We start from the raw sequence: 21994 nt of genomic DNA, 5'->3' as shown, positions 1-21994 counted from the left end.
CCAAGGTTTGGCTGCACAGTTGAGTTTCTGTTCACAAAATGTCAAACACTTCTTTGTGTTTCCATCGAGGAAAATAAGTCTGCCTCAATAGCAGCTATAATAACCATAATAATAATTATGATTATTATATTAGTATTATTGTTGTTGTCATTATTAGTATTATTTGTAGTAGTAGTAGTCCTTTACACAAAAGGTCAAACAAATAAAATAAGAAAACAATTGATATTAAAGATGAAAATTGATTCTGACACTGTAGTTTGATACAAATACATAAATGGATGGAGTACTATGTCATCAACTAGCCCACACAGTGCCTGGTGTTTGAAATTGATGTTATGAAACATATACTCTCTTAGTATGATGATATGGTTTCTTACTTGTGCTGTGCAGCGCATATTGAAATATGGTTTTGTTTCCCACACAAATGACCCAAACAAACACATACATGCCATTTCTCTTATTGGGAGCAATAGGAGAAAAAAAGTACAAAATCACATACAAATTGAAAATCCATGACAATGACCTCTCCCAATGCTGCACAAAATTAATAAAAGATTGTGTTTGCAAAGAAAACGAGGATTGACATCATATAGGAGCTAAAATGTGGTTACAATATCACTCTCTTTCACTAAATCTGGGCCTTTTTATGGTTTTGGCCTACAGACAACATGTTTGTTGAGATTACTTTTTAAGGCTATATTTGATGACAGGAGAAATATTTTACAGGCCTTAGTTTGTGGGACCTATTGATGATATAGACAAGATTTGAACACAATCTGTACCATGACCTCCATCAATGCTGCACATCATCTAAATTAGGATAATATTTTAATCTGCATCTTAATCTCCATCTGGCTCCAAATCTGTACCAAAATGTGCACAGCAATCAACACTCACTGGATCACATAGCCAGATTTGTTATCTATATGATTGCAATAGTTTATGTAAAATGAGAAAATGATCAAAAACACATTAAATATTTGCAGAACTTGCACAAGACCACAAACACATGCTTCAATTCTCAATTCCTGAGATATGCTGCAAATGAAAATCTAATTCCACTGGACAGGAAACGACATGATCTGACTAGAAACTATAAGAACTACATTCCCCTCCTCACCCTGGTGCGCCCGCCTGAAAGTTTACCTGTGACAAGTTAATACTTTAGGAGGTAATAATATGGAGTCTGCACTTCCTGATTTTCACAATAAAAGCACGACGATATAATTTATGTAAAAAAAACAAAAGACAAAACAAAATAATACTCAATGTGTCCATTATCTGCGTGGATAAGCGCCCAACTGTGAACAATGAAGTGCCATGTTGACGCCACGTTGTTTGTTATTGTGAAAAGTAGTGAGCGGAAGTCCAGTGTTGTGTGTGTGTGTGCACAGTGAGCGTCAGTCTGGAGCTGCAGCAGCTGAGCGCCTTGTTTCCTACGCGGTCATGGTTCGGTCTGACTGTTGCAGACGCGTGTTTCCTCTCATCTGATGCGCAGCCTCTTCGCTCAAAGTCTCCAGCTTCAGTCCAGGGAACAAACGGAGGTCGCTGCCGCCTGCGGTCACATCGCCGAGGAACTGCATGACATATATTTGGGATTAAAATGGTCATCAAGGTTTACATCGCGTCCTCGAGTGGCTCTGTGGCGGTGAGTGCCCGTTGCGATCACTTCAGATGCGTGTGCTCCTTCAGCCTGTTGCATTTCAATGACAGGGTTGTGTTTAATATTCCACCTGGGGTTGCAGCCACCTCACCTGCACTACCTTTAAAAATACAGCAGCAAATAGCAAATCCTCGTAAAACCTTCCTTCTCCAATATGTGGAGAGCAAAGTACAGTGTTTGGTGTGAGAAGTCTCATTTACACTCCCCCAGGATGGAGACTAATGTATGTATATATCATCTATAACTTCATAAATCACAATAGAAACAAGCTTAGTCAAATTAGACGCAGTTTAAGCAAAAATCACAACTGTATTTGGAGCAGATTTGTGCTATATTGAACATGTTTTAGAGTAAGAAAACCCATGTGTTATTGTATTTAGTGTTCACTTTTACACTGGGACTGTCATCAGGAGCAGAAAGAGGACTAAATCCCTGGCTTTGGTCTTGAGGGATGTTCCAGTCAACTTGTTCAACCTCTGAGTAACGCAGCAAGTTTAAATCTCAACACACAAGTCTGATTTGTGTCAGTATCCCTGAATGGAGGCGACATACTTCTTTGATGCTTAAATTATCAAAAGACTATTTGATCAATTTAAAAGTTGCTATACCACAAGATCTACGTGAGGAAACTCAGGAGAAAGTGTGTTGACGTTTGCATGAATCAGATATGGGAACATTCTCTGGTGTCAGCTTCTCATACGTGTGGATCTGGTGCTTTTTCGTGTATTTATATCATGAATTAAATATGTTTGAGGTTTTGGAAAAAAAGACATTTAACAAGATAATTTTAGCTTCAAAGGCACTGCAATTTCTACCTGTCACTATTTTCTACATTTCACAGACTTAAAGAGTAATGGCTTCATTAAAAAAAAAAAATCCTTCAGCTCCATAGTTGCAGTGCAGAGCAACATCCACATTCCACAGAGAGGGCCCAGCTGATAGTGAGTTTGAGCAGAAAATCATCAAACAACACTCACGCTCGGATGCTCAGAGTCTTAGGTAATGGGACAAATGAGTAATATATTTATTTTATCATTTCGTTGGAAAAGGGCAGCGCAATCTTTGAACGTTTAGGGAAGAGTTATTTTTAAACCTATGACACATGCATTTAAAACATAGACACACACACACACACACACACACACATTCATACACGCTTGAAGAGCTTCACCATTTAGGTCAGTTATGTGAGTGTTGAGCTCATGTGAATGTAATTCACTGTGAATTGAGTTACAATAGATTGAATCAAGAAGAGTGGTGAGGCTGGATCCCTCAGCTGATTCAAACTGATGTGAGAAAAAAAAACACATTCACTGTGTGGGACGTAGAGATGGAGGAGGATAAAGCTGAATAAAGTGAGAGGGAATCTGGAAAACAAAATGAAAGATGTGTGAGCGGAAAAAAAGCAGACTCGAGGGAAAAGCATCAACAATGGAAAGACAATGGCGTCCCCATAAAATGAGCAGTGCACATATTTACAACGAGCGGATTAGTGGGGCGGAAATGATCAACACAGAATGAATGGAAGTGCAAATTAGGTTATCCCCCCCACTCCTCACTAGATGTGTGTCGGGTTCAGCCTCATCAGGTTTTACATTTTGTAATTCCTGTTGTCCTAATTTCTAATGTCCGGTTGTAATGATTATGATTAAACAGTCACAGCCATGTTTTTTTCACATAAATGGTGAAATTTCAGCATTATTGTTGTCGGCTGTTGTTCAACTGTAATTGATCCGTTTGGGTTTATTTGATATTGATTATCGCAAGTCCTCCCTTGCTGTCTGTCTCTTTCTGCCTGTGACTAAAGGATTACGTTCTCCCTCAACCTTAAACTAATCCCTGCATTTCAGAAAGGGCCCTCAAATAATCTACTCCCATATACTGTAATTTTTGTGTGTGTATGTCTTTAATCCAAGGTGCACGTACACACTCACGCCCACACAACAATCTGTACCATTCCCTCGATACACACACACACACACACACACTCACAACTTTTTCATTATTTAGAGCCATGCAGCCTTTCAGCTCAGAGGAAGACGCAGGTGATCACAAGCAATGTGCATTACACTATAGACTCACACTTTAAACTAATGGATCCTTATAAAGTTTTAACATCTGACACACATTTTTCTCTTCACAGACGCTCAGTATTCTTGCAGTAATTGATTAACTTTACTTGTGAGCCACAAAATGAAGCGGTTTGAAGGCCACGCACACAGAGAATCACAGTTTGAGAAACTCGTCTTGGTGTGTGTGTGTGTGTGTGTGTGTGTGTGTGTGTGTGTGTGTGTGTGTGTGTGTGTGTGTGTGTGTGTGTGTGTGTGTGTGTGTGTGTGTGTGTGTGTGCGTGCGTGCGTGTGTGTCCTTAACTGTCTGTCCAGAACAATCCCTTATTGTCTTAAAAGGTTAAACAATGGCTCCACTGGGGGTGATCAGGATCCGTAAACTAAAGGGCACACTGCAGACGCATCTATATAAATCCTTTGCACATAGGAAAGACCTAATTCTGTATTTTTCATCTCATACATCAAAGAAGACAATCAGAATTAAACAGTTTTCAGGATGCTGGATAATACACAACAAAATAAAAGCCCTTGTTTATATCGATTCACACTGTAACAGGGATGGATCCAAGCTTTTCGAAGTACACAATGTGCGCGTACACCATGTTTCTAAATATATTCAATGATGTGTGACGGATGTTGGACATGCAACTTGAACTGTGGATTTAGCGTGGGAGATTCTCTGCCTTTCTAAAATTATCCATGGATGGTTTTTCCACAGAATTCATAAACACTATCACACAATATTATTCTTGCACTCACGCACTCTCTCTCTCTCTCTCTCACCCACACACACACACACACACACACACACACACACACACACACACACACACACACACACACACACACACACACACACACACACACACACACACACACAGAACCATGTTATCCCAGAGTACATCAGGACAGCACCACAGCTGGGAGCTGTTACATCCATCTCATAGACTATAACTGGGAAAGTTGACTCTTCCTTTTGTCTGTTTGCTTCCGCTGGCTTTGTCATTTCTCTCAATTCTTTCAAATTTACATCTCTATCCTCCCTCCCCTGCCGTCATCCATCTTCTCCTTTCATTCCCTTTGTCGACCGCCGCAGGTGAAAAAGTATCAGCAGTCCGTCGTTGGTTTCCTGGAGGCCAACCGCATCAGCTTCCAGGAAATAGACATCACCATGCTGGAGGAGCGAAGGCTCTGGATGTACCGCAACATACCCCGGGACAAGCAGCCAGAGAAAGGCAACCCGCTGCCTCCGCAGATCTTCAGTGATGACTGCTACTGTGGGGTACGATGGGGCCATTCGATAATGTTTAGAATAGAGAGTGTTGAGATTTTGAAGATAACTATTTACAGATTTTATTATCCCACACTAAAATGCATTTTATATATATCATACCCATGGATTAAAAACATGTTAATTGCTTTTCCAATCTCATAGCATGTGCTTTATATAGATGATGGTTAAATTTAGAAAAAAAATGACAGAAAATGGTTCACATTAGTGGACGTTAGCACAAGGCTAAGCTATCTCTGTGCTGGTGAATGAGTTCGATCAGTCGGAGGTTGCCAGTTCCTGTCCTCTACCGGGATTGCACGCTCCCCTGTAATCCCGTCGTAATCCAGTTTCATGGACGAGGCAGATTATCTGCTCGGCCTGCCGTCCCTCTCACTGGCCAAGGTAATCCACCATTACTCTGCAATGTCATGGTCACTGAATTATATGCAAAGCAGCAGTGGCAGCATATGGAGCATTTAGCAGAGTTGTTTACGTCCACTTTTCAAACTTGTAGAGATTAGGTTACACTCAACATCCTTTTTTTTTTTTCTTCCTCCTCCCTCAGGACTACGAAGACTTCTTCCAAGCGAAGGAGAACAACACTGTGTTTTCATTCCTTGGCCTCAGTTCCAAACCCTCAGTGAAAGTGAGTGAACGTGCACACACAAAAACACACGCACACACACTGTCACTGTGCTGTGAGTCATACATCCCCCCCACCCAACTTCCTCAATAAACACTGCCCCCATCTTTCCACAATGCTGGGTCAGCAGCTCCAGATTCTGCACGATTTCTCTGAACTAAGCGGTTGATTGATGATATTAACGCTGTTTCATGCACATCAGCTTGTTGTGGGGAGAAAAAGAGAAGTCAGTATATCTTAATTCAGCAGCCTTGTCTCCTCACGTCAGTCTGTTTAACAAACATCATGATGTATCTGCTGAGATGAGAATCCTCTTAATCATACTTCCTGTGCAATCTCAGATGTTCCAGGGAAAATAGGGCCTCGTCTACTCTACTGTGGAAATTCTTTTGAACTGAGTTTTTCCCCTCCGTAACAAAAAAAATAATGTTCCAGATGAGAACTCAAAAATGACTACAAACACTTGAACAAGCATCCCGGGCCAGTAGGTGGCGGTAAAGTCTACATCCACGACCTCAAGAACGCGAGCATGCTCAGTGAGCAGTGAAAAAAACAGTATATAGCCGCCATTGTTATTGTTGTTTTACACATACGGAGGAATACACAGAAACTGGAGTTTTTTGAAAATCTGCACTTTAGAAGGCATTGACAAAAATCTCAGTTTTAGTGACTTAAAACGCTGTTTGCGTGCGGACGAGACCGAATGCCGGATGCAAAATATCCGTATCAGCGTGGACAGGACCCAAAAGTATCTATAGCTGGAACTACAGTGCTGCTTTTGGGAAAAATACAGGGGGCTTTTTGATGAAGCAACTGTCAAACAGTGAAGAAGCTTGCAGGAGCGTTTATTAGATTTTCCAACAGTCACATCCTGTCTCTCCCTATTTCTTCTCGAGGTCCATTAGATAACTCAGTTAGAGAAGATAAGATTATGTGTTAACCAGCAGCATAGCTGGAAATGTTCCTGAGTGTGATGTTTAGCAGGGATGCTCTGATCTTGCTATATCATATATTACCTTTGGTCTTAAAGAATCTTTGAGGACTTAAAGTTTGATTTCATGAAATGCAGATACAGTAATTCCATTTTAACTGTTGTGCTCTTTTTCCCCCTCAATGTTTCCAGGATTCAGAGTCATAGATCCAACTGCTGGTGGTGTCACGTCCAGGTGACCTTCAAAGATGAGGACACAAACCGCATCGCTCCCTGTGTTGCATCACGTCCTTCGCCGTGATCCTCTTGATACGACGCCAGCATTTTGCCAAACCTCACCACCCCCTGGGATCTTTTCCTCCCTGTATGACCCCTCCTGACTTTAAAAAACTGTCTAAACAACATTCCACCATCAGTGAAGTCCCAGAGACGTGTCTGACTCCCAAGATGCCACTAAGACTTTACCACAGAAGAAGAGTAACCTTAGGATGGAGGCGTTTGTGTGTCCTACTCGTCTTTAACGTACTGTCATGGTAAAATGCAGTAGCATGAATTCGGTGCAAACTAGACGACAACGCAGCAGTTCTTCAATGATCAGGTGCAGCAGTGCAGCACGAGCCACCTGAACACACTCCTGTATTGTGTGTGCATGCCTTAATGTGTGTGTGTGTGTGTGTGTGTGTGTGTGTGTGTGTGTGTGTGTGTGTGTGTGTGTGTGTGTGTGTGTGTGTGTGTGTGTGTGTGTGTGTGTGTGTGTGTGTGTTTTTCTGTCTCCATCAGCAGCTGTTAATGAAGGCTGTGTTAAGTGAGGGAGCTGAGATGTAGCACTTCATGCAACCTGAAACAACCCGAGGCCGAGCATCTATATCTCTGTGTGTGTGTGTGTGTGTGTGTGTGTGTGTGTGTGTGTGTGTGTGTGTGTGTGTGTGTGTGTGTGTGTGTGTGTGTGTGTGTGTGTGTGTGTGTGTGTGTGTGTGTCAGGATGCCTCCCCAGAGGTGACAGTGACACTGCAGCTTAACACAAAGCAGATGAGACCATCCTTTAATTCTGATTATACATCATACCGTTGCCAGCGTCTATGTTGACTGTGTAGTTACTGCCATCAAATAAACACACAACTTGTTTTTTTATCATTCCACTGCCGGCTTGATTAAAGTACGCTGGCCGAGACGTATTACACAAACAAAAGCACATATGCAAAAGCCACAACACAACTGCAAAAGCCGCACAACGATCACTGTATTTTGTTTTAGCAAACATGACTCACACAGGGGTAAACAGCACGTTCGTAGGGATTAATTTTAGCTGCAGATTATCACACATTTGGGGTCTATTACTGAGCGTTCTCGGCAACAGAATGGTGATTGTGGGATTGACTGAAAATAAAAGACAGTGCCCAGGTTTCTGATAATGAAGGAACATGTCACTCAGAGCAACAGTGCGGCTCACTAATCCATATCAGGCTTTGAAAAACGCAGACAGGGATTTGTTGATAACATGAAAAATATGTTGTTGCAATGTCTTCAGGCTCCAATCCAAACAACTATAGACTAAGTGTAATAGATTACTCCAAGTGTTGCGATGGAGGAACTAAGAGGTTGTTGTTGCTTTGAGGTCATTGAGAGGCAAAGCTCCCAGCCTCTGATCTCCTCTTCTGCGCCTCCACTTCTCTCTCCAGATATTTCCGATGTCTGAGTAGATCGATGCAGAAACATGAGCAAACTAGCACCCTCCCTCCAGCCCTGTCCTCTGTATCCTGTGTCTTTCTTTAATGTCAACACGTAGCGTTGTCTCCTCATGGCTCTCTCCCCTATTAAATCGTCATGGTCGGGTGCTGTTGGGTGCAAACAAGCAGAAAAAACACTCCCACAAACCATTTCTCCTGAATGTTGTGCCATCTGAAAAAGCAGGATATGCCCTTTTTAATTAACTCCAAGTCAAACGGGACATCACATTGTTGCCGTCGATCCTGACAGCATTCCTATTTTTTACTATTGCCAGATCATGACTTGAATTTCTTGCAGTTTTTGTGAGGCGATATTAACATCTGTCACACCTCTGTCTGCGACTGTGGCATTTCTTTTTGTTTCATGAGAGCATCACACTCACTGACACCTCACCGTGTGGGTTATTTTGCACAACAAAGCCAATTAAAATACTTTTGAGTATTATTTGCCTCAGTATTTTTTTTTATGTGCGTCTAATTGTTTACACAGTGTTATTTCTTTGCATGTTTGATTAGTCCGTCTAAACTGCTGCAAAATTAAAAGCTACATCCTGTCGATCTAAGAGGTGGAGATCATGTGTCATTAGCTCACTGCAGAAGGCTGACTTTCGCGACAAGTGATGCGGACACGAGCCAACAGCAAGGTGGCCCTGAAGTGCTAATCACTACAACAAATGGGAAAATGACCACAGCAATTCAAAACACGACAGCAGCAAACCACAAAACACAAGAACAAATCACAAAATACAGTGGATTTATTCAGCGAATATTCAGGCCAAGACTTCGGACTACTTTCTTTAATCGCATGAGTTGAAAGTTTCTCCGCACAAAACACCAACAGCGATAGTTTTTAAAGGTGTTTTGGGTCCAGACGACATTTTGGCTAATCTATATTAACAACTATCTGCATATAAGTGCGGTTAAATTAAAACGCTGTTAGCCGGTGCATTTTTGTCAATGTGTTCCACTTCTATTGCTCTCGACACGGACCGTTTACCTGCAGGCAACCAAAGCCTGCTCTAATGTGATTGGTCAAACTAGAAACAGAAACCAAAAACCCTCTGGACTTAAAAATCTTGTCCCTCGCATTCAGATTCTGCAAATTCACATCACGAATCTGTTTAAAGAGAATACAAGACTGAAGATAAGTGTGCATAGTGATAGCTGCACCAAAATAATTTCTGATAATCATAAATGTCAAATCATAGAAAGCAGCATTCCCTTCCTGTTAAAATGACGGACAGTAAATTCGTCTAATCGGTGACGACCCTTGGTAACGAACAGCAGGTACTGTCCTTTTCTCTCAGGGGTCAATGTCGCTGTGTTTTGTGATTTCATTTGCTTTGTGATTTGCGATGGTGTTTTCCCATTTGTTGTTGGGATTTGCGCTTCAGGAATGGTTGACAATAAAAAAAAAATGAAAAAAAGGAAGAACTACAAAACTACTACAAAGAGGAGAGTTTCATCTATACCTGTTTACACTTGCAATTAAACATGTGAGACAGTTATCTTGTTTGCGACATGATCGTCTTGCGGCCCTTGCCCTGTGGTGTAATGTCATTTCCCATCAGACAATCATGCATATCTTTGTGTCTGTAATGATTTACCCAGACATCAATATGTGTTTAACCCACTGTCCTCTCCAAACCTCAGTGATCTGTTCTACTATGTCTCTTTTCAGTGTTAGAGCCTCTGTTGTTTATAAGAGGCGGGTGGCTCGAGTAAGGTTTTAAAAGCAGATTTCTGTCTGACTGAACTGTAAAGCTGGAAAAAAAGATAAGTTTCAATTAGCATCATAAGTGTAACTTAAAGTGTTGATAGACTGGTCCCGAAAGGATTTAGTTTATCGTTCGAGTTAGCAGGTATGCATGTGGGTAACGTTTATACTATGGACAGTGTTTATCATGTTAATATCACCATGCTAATTATTTTAGAAAAGACAACCTCATTCAATTTTTAAATGGGAGTCATGCTCTTAAAGGTTCAGTGTGTAGGATTTAGTGCTCTCTAGTGGTAAAGTTGCATATCGCAGCCAACTGAGTATATATAGACTGTATATAGAAATACAGTCTGAGTCCAGAAAGTGAAGCCAGTGCAGAAGTGTCTGAAAACTGTATTTGAGTCAAAATAGACACTAAACCACAGTATGCAACGGGGCATGGATACCGTGTGACTTTTAGGCTCCTCCCCTTCCTCCTCCAAATATGGTTACTTCTTGTTTCAAAACAGCCAAAATGGTGTTGGCCAAAATACAAAACTTGAGTTCACCAACCAATGGGGGGGACGTCACAGTGGGTTGCCGCTTGGTAAAAACACAAAAGGCCTCCGTACAAGATCGAGATATTAAAGGCTCGTTCTAAGGTAACACAAACCTGATTCCTATAGCTTCAGGTGATTATACACAAATGGAAACATCACTATAACATATCATATTACATTCAGTTTTTGCTCATAGAACACCCTAAATCCTAAACACTAGTCTGTTAAAATAAAGATATTTATATGTGGTTGATTAAAATATATAATCATTATAATTAAAAATATATATAAGGCCTAATTGTCAGTTAATTAAAAAGAAAACAAAGTACTTCAGTCAGATGTGCATATATAAATCAGTGAGTATCAAAGAAAAACGAGGATTTGCTGTTTTCAAAGGTAATGTGACGCACACGGCATCAAGGGAAGTGTGCGTCACATTACCTTTGAAAACAGCAAAGTGTTTTTGTGAGGAAGTGGTGATGTGCATCTGGGGCATGTTAAGGAAAGTCATCAAACAGGCAAACAGATGGCCAAACCGGGCAACTCAAATTGCTGAATAGACAAGTCAGTTATGCAACATCATGGAGCCCGGAAATTTCCAAGTCATCAGACATAATTTTTTTTCCGAACAATCAAAAGAATTAACCAAGCTGACTTTAATCCACTTTTTTCATTGTTGTTGTTTATTTGACAGAGATAGTGTTTATTGATAAAATATATATCTTTTAAAGTCATGTGCATAACTTTATTAGTTCACCAATTCCACAGTAAAATGCATTGGTAAAACACCATATATTGTTATCAGCTGGTAAACAGTTGTTAACAGGTGATAAAGGATACCAATAGATTCCGAGAAAAGATGAAAACATTACTTTATATCTTTTATTTTGCATTCGATTGCTCCACGTTTCCTTTTCTCTCAGCATCAACCGCGGCTCCAAAGATGCAGAAGAAGTAACATAAGCAAATTCTGGTGGCTCCCATCAGAAAACTATGTATCTTGAGACCCCTGACAAGAACTGAAGGAATACAAAAAAAAAACTACCTCACTGTTGCTCAGAGCTTTGCAAGGGGAAGTCATGCTTCATTCCCACTGCCACTGAAACAAGGTGTGGCACAAGAGCTGGATGTGTCAGTTTGTGAGACAAGAGATCAATGTCACTCTGATGAGCACAAAACTGTCAACTCAGTTTTTTAAGGTAAGAACATTAAAGTTATTTTAAATTATGATATTTTAGTGGTTTGGGTCAATAATTAATAATAATTTTAATCTTGAAATTTGGTGCATCTTTATAGGATAGGATCTTATTCCTGATGGAAATTATTGACAATAAAGGCCTGGATTACTTTGCAGGACACTAAGTAATTCTTAACTTTACATATAAAGCAAAGGGATCACATTGTGAGAACTAAATGTAAGATTTACATTAATCAGGAGGACCATTTAAGGGCACGCTAGAATTTAATTTTGTTTAATTCTAATGCTTTTTCAGTGTCAAGTCATCTCCATTGTTTTGCAAACCAAAGCTCATATTAACAGTACAATGCAATGTACTGTAATGTGGAGATCATTGTGCCTTGATAATTTTTTCAGATTGGAACTACAAAAGTGAGGCGGAATTCTGTGAATCCAAAATCTGTTATCAGCTTGTTTATATGTATTGTATTAAGACTATAACTTTTCCGAATTAAAAAAAATGAGGAAATGGCCGTGCTGCAAAGCCAACATACAAAGGTACAAAATAATAACCAGAAGTGGGTGAGTGGGTTGGGGGGGGGGCAGCGTTAGGAGTCAGTGGTCAAGTTCACCTCTTGCCATTCGCTCATAACAACTCCCCTTTTGATCCGTGTTACCCTTTTTGTTTTGCTGCAGCTTATCTTCTGCCTCGTCCTTAAATCACGATTATTATTAAACCATTATATGAAAGCTATTGCCTGTGTTATGTTAAACGTGGGAGTGTCTTCCTGATGAATATGTCTCCAAATGTAGATACTGTGTAAAAACTAAATGAAATCTCCTTCTGATCCTCCGCCTTTAATGATTGATCAAAATGTCAACAAGCATCCAGTTTGCAGTCCAAGTCCAGGCAGTTCCCTCTTTACTCAATTACTGGAAGTGTACATGGGGACTTCTATCCTCTGGAAGTTTCAAATGTGATTTATTTTTGAATTGTGAGTTCGTTTGTAAGAGCTGCCAACACTGGTTATATATATATTTTTTTTTTAAGGTAAGGCTTGCTACTTAATTAAGTTAAAAGAAAAAGTTATGATTTTGCTATACTAAAAAAAGTTATGCAATACGACACACATTTAACAATCCTTTTTTTTTTTTTTTCTATTCTGCCATGACAGCATTTGATCTACTCCGAAGACACAAAATGGTCTTCATTTCCACTGACAAGCTCCATTTTGTTCTTTATTTGTCCAGCGGTAAGTCTTTATGTCATTAATCTGTTGTCGGGTTGTTTGGTGGGTTGCGTACCTTCAAAACCACGAGATAAACAGAAGTGAAAGCCGGAGAATCTGTATGAGATGATTTTTTTCTCTCTGATCATTGTGTAAAACGTTGATGTTGAACGATTGTGAGTCACTTGTTTCGTGCCATCTTGAAAATGCAATTGTGGATCTCACAGGGGCTCCTCCTGATAAATATGACAGATTACAGCACTGGCTGTTATGTAGGATATTTAGAGCATAATACTACTTAAAATGTCAGTGACTGTCTCTGTCTGTATTTCTACTGTAGCTCTCCTGAGTCTTCTGCCACTTTCAGGTCAGTCAGTTTAACTTTGTCACGCCTTAAAACCCTCGTCATATTGTTTAGATGTTTATATTTCTGCACCACGATAGAATAAAATTGCCTTTTTCTTGTTTTTAAACTCGTGATGAGGCAGCTTCTGGTTTTTTGTGCTTTCATATTTCCGATTTCCAGAATGTGGTCAAATTAGGCTGGTCGGGCCCACACGCTGCTCTGGCAGACTGGAGGTCCTCCACCAAGACAAATGGGGAACAGTGTGCGACGATCACTGGAGCATTATCAATGCCCTCGTGGTCTGTCGAGAGTTAGATTGTGGGACGGCTCTTGAGGCCAAAAAAGGCGCCTTCTTCGGACAGGGGAAGGAGGAAATTTGGTTGGATGATGTGCAGTGCGTCGGCCATGAGAGTTCCATCCTAACATGCAACCACAGGCAACTCGGAGAAAGTAACTGTGGCCACAATGAAGACGTTGGGATTGTCTGCTCAGGTGAGACTAAGTCCATTCGTGCATCTCAGTAATGTTTGCTTCACTTGACCCACTTTTACTTTATCAAACAAAACACTTAAAATTTACAAAAGCAATAGTTGGACGGTTGCTTTCACGTGAAAAGCTGAAAAGACTGAAGACTCTCGTGTCTGTCTTGTGTCTTTTTGTACAAACTAAAACACAAACAAAATATTGTGTAAGTATGGAAGACCAATGCTGCCAGTGAAAGAAAACAAAAGATTCTAAATCAAAACTAAGAGATTAAAAGAAATTATGGAATCTTTGCATTTTATTTACATTTTCTGACCACATTGTTTCGCAGATAATGTGAGGGTGTTGAATGGAAGCAATCGTTGTAATGGCAGAGTGGAGGTCCACCATGACGGACACTGGAGTCGAGTGTGCAGCAGTGACTGGGGCGAGAACGAAGCTGACACTCTGTGCAAAGAGATAAACTGCGGAGTTCCTGTCACTCCATCTGTAGTGCCACATTTTGAAGAGGCACATGACAGGAGTGGCATCAAAACCTCCTGTTTCGGAAATGAGAGCACTATTGCACAGTGCAAACTTCAAGAACTAGAGGGGGCCTGTGAAGATGCTACTGTTTTATGTTCAGGTAAGTTATCCTTGTGTTCAGACTATTCATCCACCAGACCAAGACAAACAACGGACAACCCACACACACATTCATATGTATAGGGATATTTGGAGCTGCCAATTCTGACCTGCATGCCTTTGGACTGCGGGAGGGAATCGGTGGCACAACGAAAAACTTCTGTGGTGAAATCTAACATTCTGACTCCCCCCCCACACCTAACAGACAGTAAACCAATTCGACTGATGAATGGGACTCATAGGTGCTCTGGTCGAGTGGAAGTCTACAATGAAGGACAGTGGGGAACAGTTTGCGATGACAGATGGGGGATAGACGAGGCCTTCGTTGTATGCCGAGAGATGGGCTGTGGGAATCCCCTCGGGGTCAAGTACAAGGCGTTCTACGGGAGTGGCCAGGATCCGATATGGATGGATGATGTCGAGTGCACCGGTCTTGAGAAGTCGCTCTCTGAGTGCACTCACAAACAATTTGGAGAAAATGACTGCTCCCACATTGAAGATGCTGGTGTTGAATGCTTAGGTAACACACTATGCTTTTCTTAGATCAGTCAAAACACAGGTGACACCCCAATTTTGAATGATAAAGGGAAATAATAGGTTGTACCTCCCGTGCCTTAAATTGATACTGAAATGGAAATCCTACAGATATTCCATTATTTACAAAGTCCAAAGCCATTGTTGGAAAATGTGAATGCTAGTTTTCCTATGCCAAGATGTATGCATGTAAACATATACAGCAGTAATATAATGTCTAAACTAAACAGTAGTCTGTTCTCTTTGCCACAAAGCCTATGATCCCAAAGAGCAAATGAAAATGTGCCATTGCTTAAACAACATTTTTTCCCCTAACATTTCAAATATAATACCTCTTCTTTTAACAACTTACTTTCTAGAGAAACTCAGATTGGTCAATGGGATGGACCAATGCTCCGGCCGAGTGGAGGTCTTCCACAGTGGCCGATGGGGGCCAATTTGTAATAATAACTGGGGCGTCAGAGAAGCTACGATGGTGTGCAAGGAACTTCAGTGTGGAGCTCCCAAGAAATCCCAAGAAGACAATTTTGGTCAGAGTGGAATGACAGGGTTCACAAGTTCATGCTCTGGAAATGTGAGCTCTATCGCCCAGTGCGACCTTCGTGAGTCGGGGACATGTGATGGTGTTTCTCTTTCATGCGCAGGTAAGACACAAGAAATAGATATATGTGGCAGCACTGCACTAGAATAGCAAAGGTCGCATGGTAATTGAAAGATTGGAAAATGTGCATTAAATTTGGCAATATTCGAGATATCAGGTTTAGAAAACACTTCTGTCATCTCTTGATACTACAAGTATGGCAAAATATTTATGTGAGAAATTTTAAATTGTTGTGCTGCAAACGCCCAATACTTTTAGCAAGGTAAACCACAATATTTAATATGTGAGTTGAAGTTGTGAATATTTCTAACATGAGCGGACCCGTCCACAGGTAATGGACAATACAGGCTTGTCAATGGCAGTAACCGATGCTCTGGCAGAGTTGAGATTCTGCAAAATGGCGCGTGGGGAACAGTGTGCGATGACGAGTGGGACCTCAGAAATGCTCAGGTGGTGTGCAGAGCCATGGACTGTGGAACAGCTCTGACCGCCAAAACTAGTGCCTACTTTGGTCCAGGCCATGGAGAAATCTGGCTGGATGATGTCAAGTGTATTGGGAATGAGACGTCCCTTTTCCACTGTCAACATGCCAGCGTAGGAGAAAATAACTGTGGCCATGAGGAAGATGCTGGTGTGATTTGTTCAGGTATCATCTTGGTTATTATTCCACTGTGTTGTTCACACAGTTACTTCCTTTCACACAGTGGCCTGGATTTATCTGTCCCCTCTTAAACCTCAGATGAATATTTTGTTTATTATTGTTAAGGATTCAACAGCTATATCACATGTATTTCCATTACAGTGTTTCCATCAGAATATCTCATCCAGTGTGCATCAACATTGCTTTCCAATGTGTCCAAATACCAACTGACTAATTGCTGATTCTCTCTGCATTGCTTCACAGCTACCATTAGACTGATCAATGGGACTGACCAGTGCTCAGGCAGGGTGGAGTTCAGCCATGGTGAACATTGGGCTCCAGCATATAACCTTAACTGGGGAATGAATGAAGCTACAGTGGTGTGCAGAGAGATGAATTGTGGAGATCCTGTCAGGGCCACGGGGTCATTTGGTCAAGGCGCCGATATGAGAGGGTATAAGATCAGCTGTGGTGGTCAAGAGACCTCTATCACACAGTGCTCGCAGAGAGAATATGTCAGGACGACCCACGAACGCATTGAAGAGGCAGCTGTCCAATGTACAGGTGAGACTTGAAGTGGAACTGAAAATTATGTTTTGGGTAAACAGAGAATGGAGCAATGTTACAAACTATATTTTATTACCTGCAGTCATTACATTGGGCCAATCAAATTACAGAACTCACATCGACGTAGACACAGCAATGCAGACAAACGTCCAAAAAACTAGAGCCAAACAAAAGTGTCCATAATCCCAACACCATCATGGCAGAAAAGTTTATAAAGCTTGAATTTCTTCTTTTAAGTTACGACTTAAGTCAAGATAAATAGCAAGCATATGTACAGCATGATACATATTTTTGCCTAAATGAATTGTAATTTCAGTTAGACCTTCAAACACCTAGAGTTGGATTGAATGCACATTAATATGAAAACTCTCCTTTCCAGGCAGTGTCAAATTGACCGGTGGGACCACTCGTTGTGTTGGAAAAGTGGAATTTTACTACAAAGGCCAGTGGGGGACTGTGTGTGGTGAGTCTTGGGACTTGCTTGATGCTGCCGTGGTGTGCAGGCAGCTGAACTGTGGTGGGGTTCATAAGATTTCCACCATCACTGAATATGGACACAGCACTGGACACACCTGGACCGATCAAATTGGATGCAATGGACAGGAGTCTACCCTGAATCAGTGCTCACAAACCCCATTAACGCTCAAACCCTGCAACATCACCTCAGTTGCCAGTGTTGTATGCACAGGTGAGACTAAGCATTTGCAATAAAATGACCTGAATCACTCTTCAAGGACCTGACATGTTTTACAGAGCTCTCAGTATGACATTTAGTTTCCTTTTCTGACTTCATAACTGTTGAGTCCATCATGAAGTGCAAAAGAAAAAAAAAAGACTCAATATGTTTGACTTCACAGGAAGTTTGGAGGTCCGGTTGACCAACGCCAAGGACCAGTGCTCTGGCAGGGTAGAGGTCCGTCATGGGGCTGAGTGGCAAACCGTGTGCGACGCAGACTGGACCCTGAATAAAGCCGAGGTGGTGTGTGAGCTGCTGGAGTGCGGACGTGCCGTGAACATACACGGTGCTGCCCATTTTGGCCAAGGCAAAGGACCAGTCGTGGAGGCCAGCGATGTGTGTTTTGACAATGTGACATCTCTTCGGCAGTGCTCAAACAATGGTTTCAGAGCAGCAACATGTGGGCATGAGCATGATGCTGGCGCTATTTGTGCAGGTAGGTGTTCAAAATCAGTTGGACAATTGATCCCAGGTAAAAGCAAGGGAGCGGGAAATTATTTTATTTAATTTTTTCAATAAATGTGCCACTCACACAAATCCATAAGTTGAATTTGAAACTAGAGCCAAGAGGCGGTTGTAGTGGGACAGTGTGTAATATGCATTTACATTGAGTTTCTTTATGTGTATGGATGCACTCACATAAAAATAGGTTTCAAATCTAAATATTTAGTCAGAATTGTATGTAAAGTATGTCTCCAGGATTTTCTTGTCTCTCCATTTCTGTTTTCATATGCAGCACTGCTTCGTCTGGTCGGTGGCATGGGTGAATGCTCGGGTCGAGTAGAGATTCTCTATAAAGGCCAATGGGGAACAGTGTGTGATGATGAATGGGAACTGGCCAATGCCGATGTGGTGTGTCGACAGCTTGGCTGCGGTCACGCAATTTCTGGTCCAGGAAGTGCTCACTTCGGTAGAGGCTCTGGTCCAATATGGCTGGATAACGTGGAGTGTACAGGCACAGAGACGGCTCTGACACACTGTACACATCTTGGGTTTGGAGAAAATAACTGTGGGCACGGTGAAGATGCTGGTGTCATATGTTTAGGTAAGAGGGTCATTGTAAAGGTGCTTTGGCTGTGGCCATAGACTCTATATAAAAGTGCACAACTTGAAAGCACCCAAAAGTGAAGCCTAAACATCTCAGTTACCCCCTGGTGGTTGGCTGCAGTATAGGTCATAAACCCTGCCTCGTCCTTGTTACCATAAAAGAAATTCAAAACTCATGCCAAACTTTGTTTTTCCAAAGACGGTTTCTGTCATTTTACGTAGTTCTTATCTCACTGATGTATGATCAATTGTGCATGTTTCTGGTATGTTTGGTTTAATTAGTTATTTGAGGATATAAAAACAGGGTGAAATATCATGATTGGCAGCTGAGAGTGACTCTCGATTGGTTGACCACATGTATAGACGGGACCTTTCTACCGCTGCTCCATCCCCTGATCACCACTGTGCAGACTCTCTCTCCAAATGTCGTCACCACTGCAAGATATTTTGGCTTCATTATTGTACAGTGGGAGGAAGTGGAGATACACGGCATTCATATTTATATCCAGTCATTTGTTATGACACACCAAACTAATTACAATTTATTATCAATTTCAGGAGCTCTACAGAAACCCCAAATCTCCATAAGTCCTGTGTCAGAGGTAAACTGGGGTGACAGAGTCGAAATCACCTGCACGGTGGTAACAGAACACATGGGTGGGACATTCATCCTGAAGATGATTCAAGGATCGTTTAAAATGGAAAGATTCTCCGAAAATGAAGCGGCAACCTTTGCCTTCCCCGCGGTGGACTTCAGCCAGAAGGGGTCATACTTCTGTGAATATCAGAAGAAACTGGCCTCTCAAGTCATCTATTATCCTCAAGGAAATACTGCAGAGCTCTCTGTTACCGGTCAGTCATTTTTCCCTCTGAACATTATTGTGTGAAGTAGGGCTGTCAGTTTTTTTCAGTTTCAGCGAATTGGACATAGCGTCCTCCATTTTCACTGCAAAACAATGTAACATTACTGGTTTACTTTACTGACAGCTCAAGATGGCATTCAACAGGTATAGCTGACAATGATCGCCCTCTGCTGGATCAGGAGACAAACTGCTTCAGACATTTCGATTCGCTTATAGACTGAATATTTTAAATTCGAACGGCTCATTGCAGGCTGAATACTAACTCCCCCCGCCCCGCCCAGAATAAAAAGTGACAGCCCTATAGTGTGATATGTGTGTAGTGTGAGATTGTAAAATTGTGTCTCTGTTCTTTAGTGAAACTGGAGACACCTTCCATCTCGCTGACTTCCCCTCATGCGATGGTGATCTACAGCCCTGTCAAAATATCGGTCAACCGAGGCAGCGACTTCTCCATCACTTGCTCTATTCATTCCAAATATCCCGAAGGTGTCTTCTCCCTGGAAAAGTCCAACGGGAATACCACTGAGATGAAGCCAGCATTTGGCCACTCTGTCTTCTACCTGGCATACTTTGAATTTCCCGCAATAGATTTTATAAACCAAGGAGACTATAGCTGTGTCTACTCTGTTAACCTCTCGTCTATGTCCTTCATTTCCACGCCATCAAAGTCCATTCAAGTTACTGTTCTTGGTAAGAATTGATTAGTGTTTAAACAGCAACTGGAGCCACGTTTCTCCCTAGCTATCACTACTAAATGATCCATTCCTGCCTACAGCATCTTCATCATCATCGGTTGTCACAGGAGTTGTGGTCAGTCTAGTGGTGTTGCTAATTCTGCTGGTTATAGGCTACCTGGTCTGGAGAAGGAGATGGCGCGGAGCTGGTAAGAGGCAAACTTTTATATCACAAAACTACTGCAATGCCACCTTTGTTTTGATGTGTGTATACCTTGTTTAAAGCTGCAACAATCAATGTTTGCAATCCCAAAAATGGAAAAAAGTGACCTGATGTCAAATACCATGATTAGTTTAATTCAGTTGAGCTCTGTGGAGCTTTTACTGTGGCTGTTTCTACTGTATAGACATGGATGACATGACAGCTCCCAAAATTGAAGTCAAAACATCTTGATTGCCCCCTGGTGGTTGGTTGCAGTATAAATCATGAACATCGCCTCCACCATGTTAGCAGATGGGACACGGCACAAGTCGATACACCAATGTTTTTTTCCCCTGATAGATGGTTTATGTATGCCCCTGTATTTGTGTTTCTGATAAGTTTGGTTTTAATGGCTTAGTTGATGCTATCAAATGGGCCCAAAAAATCTATACATTCTGTCTTTAATTCATGTCAAACCAGATTGACAGCCTGTGTCATGTTACACTCACTTTTCAGGTACCATGGTTCAGTTTAGTAACAGGTTTGGTGGAGCGATAAAACAAGATGCAGAAGACAGAAGCAACGGAGCACTCAGTGGCAGGTGAGGAAAGTGCCAAAACATACACAGTCGGCTACATTTTATTTGAGATCTAACAACCATTGCGACCCTCCCTGTCTCTGCCAGGGGCCACAATACCCTGGTGAATGATGAACCTGCTGCACGCGCTCACAGCTCGGAGGACAAGAGTGTGGATGTGGATTTTGATAACTCTGTGGAAAGAGTCCCTGAAGACCTGGCTGGGAGAGTGTGTTACGAGCTTGAACCACTCGTTAGCTCATTATAACAAAATGACTCGAGGGGAAAACCTGCGCCGTGTGGTTTCGATAGATTTGAACACGCAACGTCGTTCTAAAAAAAGCAGTGTTACTCTGTGCAGGTTACACTTCTGTTGCACCTGTAACCAGAGCTAACAGTGATGTTACAGTGTACTGATACACTCTGGGGTACACGTCTACATCACAGCTGCAAAATTTAGATTTTGAAGTGTTAGCACTCAGAAAAAAAACAATCAGCTGGTGTTATGTTGCTCTTACAGCCAGACCATAGGAACATTAAGGACCTGGGTTAATTGTGTTTTTAATCCTCTTTTTATGTTAACAAATGATTTAGAAATGTACCAACTTCATATTTCCTCAAATACATGCTTTCTTCTTCAAATGTAGTTTCCCTATAATACATATTTTCATCCTCTTGAGGCGATTTTAATTTTTCCGGTAGATGCTGCCAATCACAAACCAGTTTCATGTCTTTTTCACTGCATGGAAATTCTCCCTCTGTATTATTATTTGTTTTGGTGTAAATGCTGATCAATAAATGTATATTTCATACAACACTTTCTCCTTTTCATTTGCCGAGTTTTTGATCCAGGTCACACACGACGATTACATCGTCCTGGATAGGAGCGAAGAATGTGTTTATTATTTTTCACCCTAAGGTATAGGGTGAAATATTGTAAACATTCCAAAATATTTGGATATTCCAAATATCCAAAAGCTACAACTTAAAGTATACATCTTCTCAGAATAATGTAAGAACAATTAAGACACTATAACAATATTCTTCATACATTTATTTTGAAAAAATGTCCTCCCTTTTTTAAATTCCTGTTTTGTGTAGTGCACTGTTGTTGTTGTTGTTGTTTGTT

At 41.3% G+C, this 21994-nt stretch overlaps 2 protein-coding genes across 3 annotated transcripts; both read left to right on the top strand.

Moving 5' to 3' along the window:
* Positions 1-1399: 1399 nt before the first annotated feature.
* Positions 1400-8751, top strand: sh3bgrl2 (SH3 domain binding glutamate-rich protein like 2). The gene is made up of 4 exons (XM_035144531.2): positions 1400-1648; positions 4829-5014; positions 5571-5651; positions 6772-8751. The coding sequence occupies exons 1-4, from the start codon at positions 1604-1606 to the stop codon at positions 6784-6786; spliced, it is 327 nt and encodes a 108-aa protein (XP_035000422.1). The 5' UTR covers positions 1400-1603; the 3' UTR covers positions 6787-8751.
* A 2885-nt stretch (positions 8752-11636) lies between these two features.
* Positions 11637-21682, top strand: LOC118099917 (scavenger receptor cysteine-rich type 1 protein M130). 2 transcript variants are annotated; one of them, XM_035144722.2, is made up of 17 exons: positions 11637-11764; positions 12918-12995; positions 13312-13338; positions 13498-13809; positions 14132-14425; positions 14630-14944; positions 15318-15602; positions 15891-16205; positions 16464-16763; positions 17146-17454; positions 17624-17938; positions 18239-18547; positions 19108-19401; positions 19767-20102; positions 20188-20295; positions 20805-20889; positions 20974-21682. In XM_035144722.2, exons 2-17 carry the CDS (start codon positions 12944-12946, stop codon positions 21131-21133), a joined length of 3816 nt encoding a protein of 1271 aa, XP_035000613.1. In that variant the 5' UTR covers positions 11637-11764; positions 12918-12943; the 3' UTR covers positions 21134-21682. The 2 variants fall into 2 exon arrangements, with proteins under 2 accessions (XP_035000613.1, XP_035000614.1); XM_035144723.2 differs by lacking the exon at positions 11637-11764 and adding an exon at positions 12669-12793.
* Positions 21683-21994: the final 312 nt, after the last annotated feature.

This window comes from Hippoglossus stenolepis, chromosome 20 (assembly GCF_022539355.2).
Source record: "Hippoglossus stenolepis isolate QCI-W04-F060 chromosome 20, HSTE1.2, whole genome shotgun sequence".
NCBI classification, from domain to species: Eukaryota; Metazoa; Chordata; class Actinopteri; order Pleuronectiformes; family Pleuronectidae; genus Hippoglossus; species Hippoglossus stenolepis.
This window is presented reverse-complemented; position numbering and strand designations above follow the sequence as displayed.

Coding starts and splice junctions, on each gene's coding strand:
- LOC118099917 (XM_035144722.2), top strand. CDS start 12,944: ATGGTCTTCATTTCCACTGACAAGCTCCATTTTGTTCTTTATTTGTCC. Junction 18,548..19,107: donor TGCTGGTGTCATATGTTTAG/GTAAGAGGGTCA, acceptor TATCAATTTCAG/GAGCTCTACAGAAACCCCAA. Junction 19,402..19,766: donor TGCAGAGCTCTCTGTTACCG/GTCAGTCATTTT, acceptor TCTGTTCTTTAG/TGAAACTGGAGACACCTTCC.
- sh3bgrl2 (XM_035144531.2), top strand. CDS start 1,604: ATGGTCATCAAGGTTTACATCGCGTCCTCGAGTGGCTCTGTGGCG. Junction 1,649..4,828: donor CCTCGAGTGGCTCTGTGGCG/GTGAGTGCCCGT, acceptor CGACCGCCGCAG/GTGAAAAAGTATCAGCAGTC. Junction 5,015..5,570: donor GTGATGACTGCTACTGTGGG/GTACGATGGGGC, acceptor CTCCTCCCTCAG/GACTACGAAGACTTCTTCCA.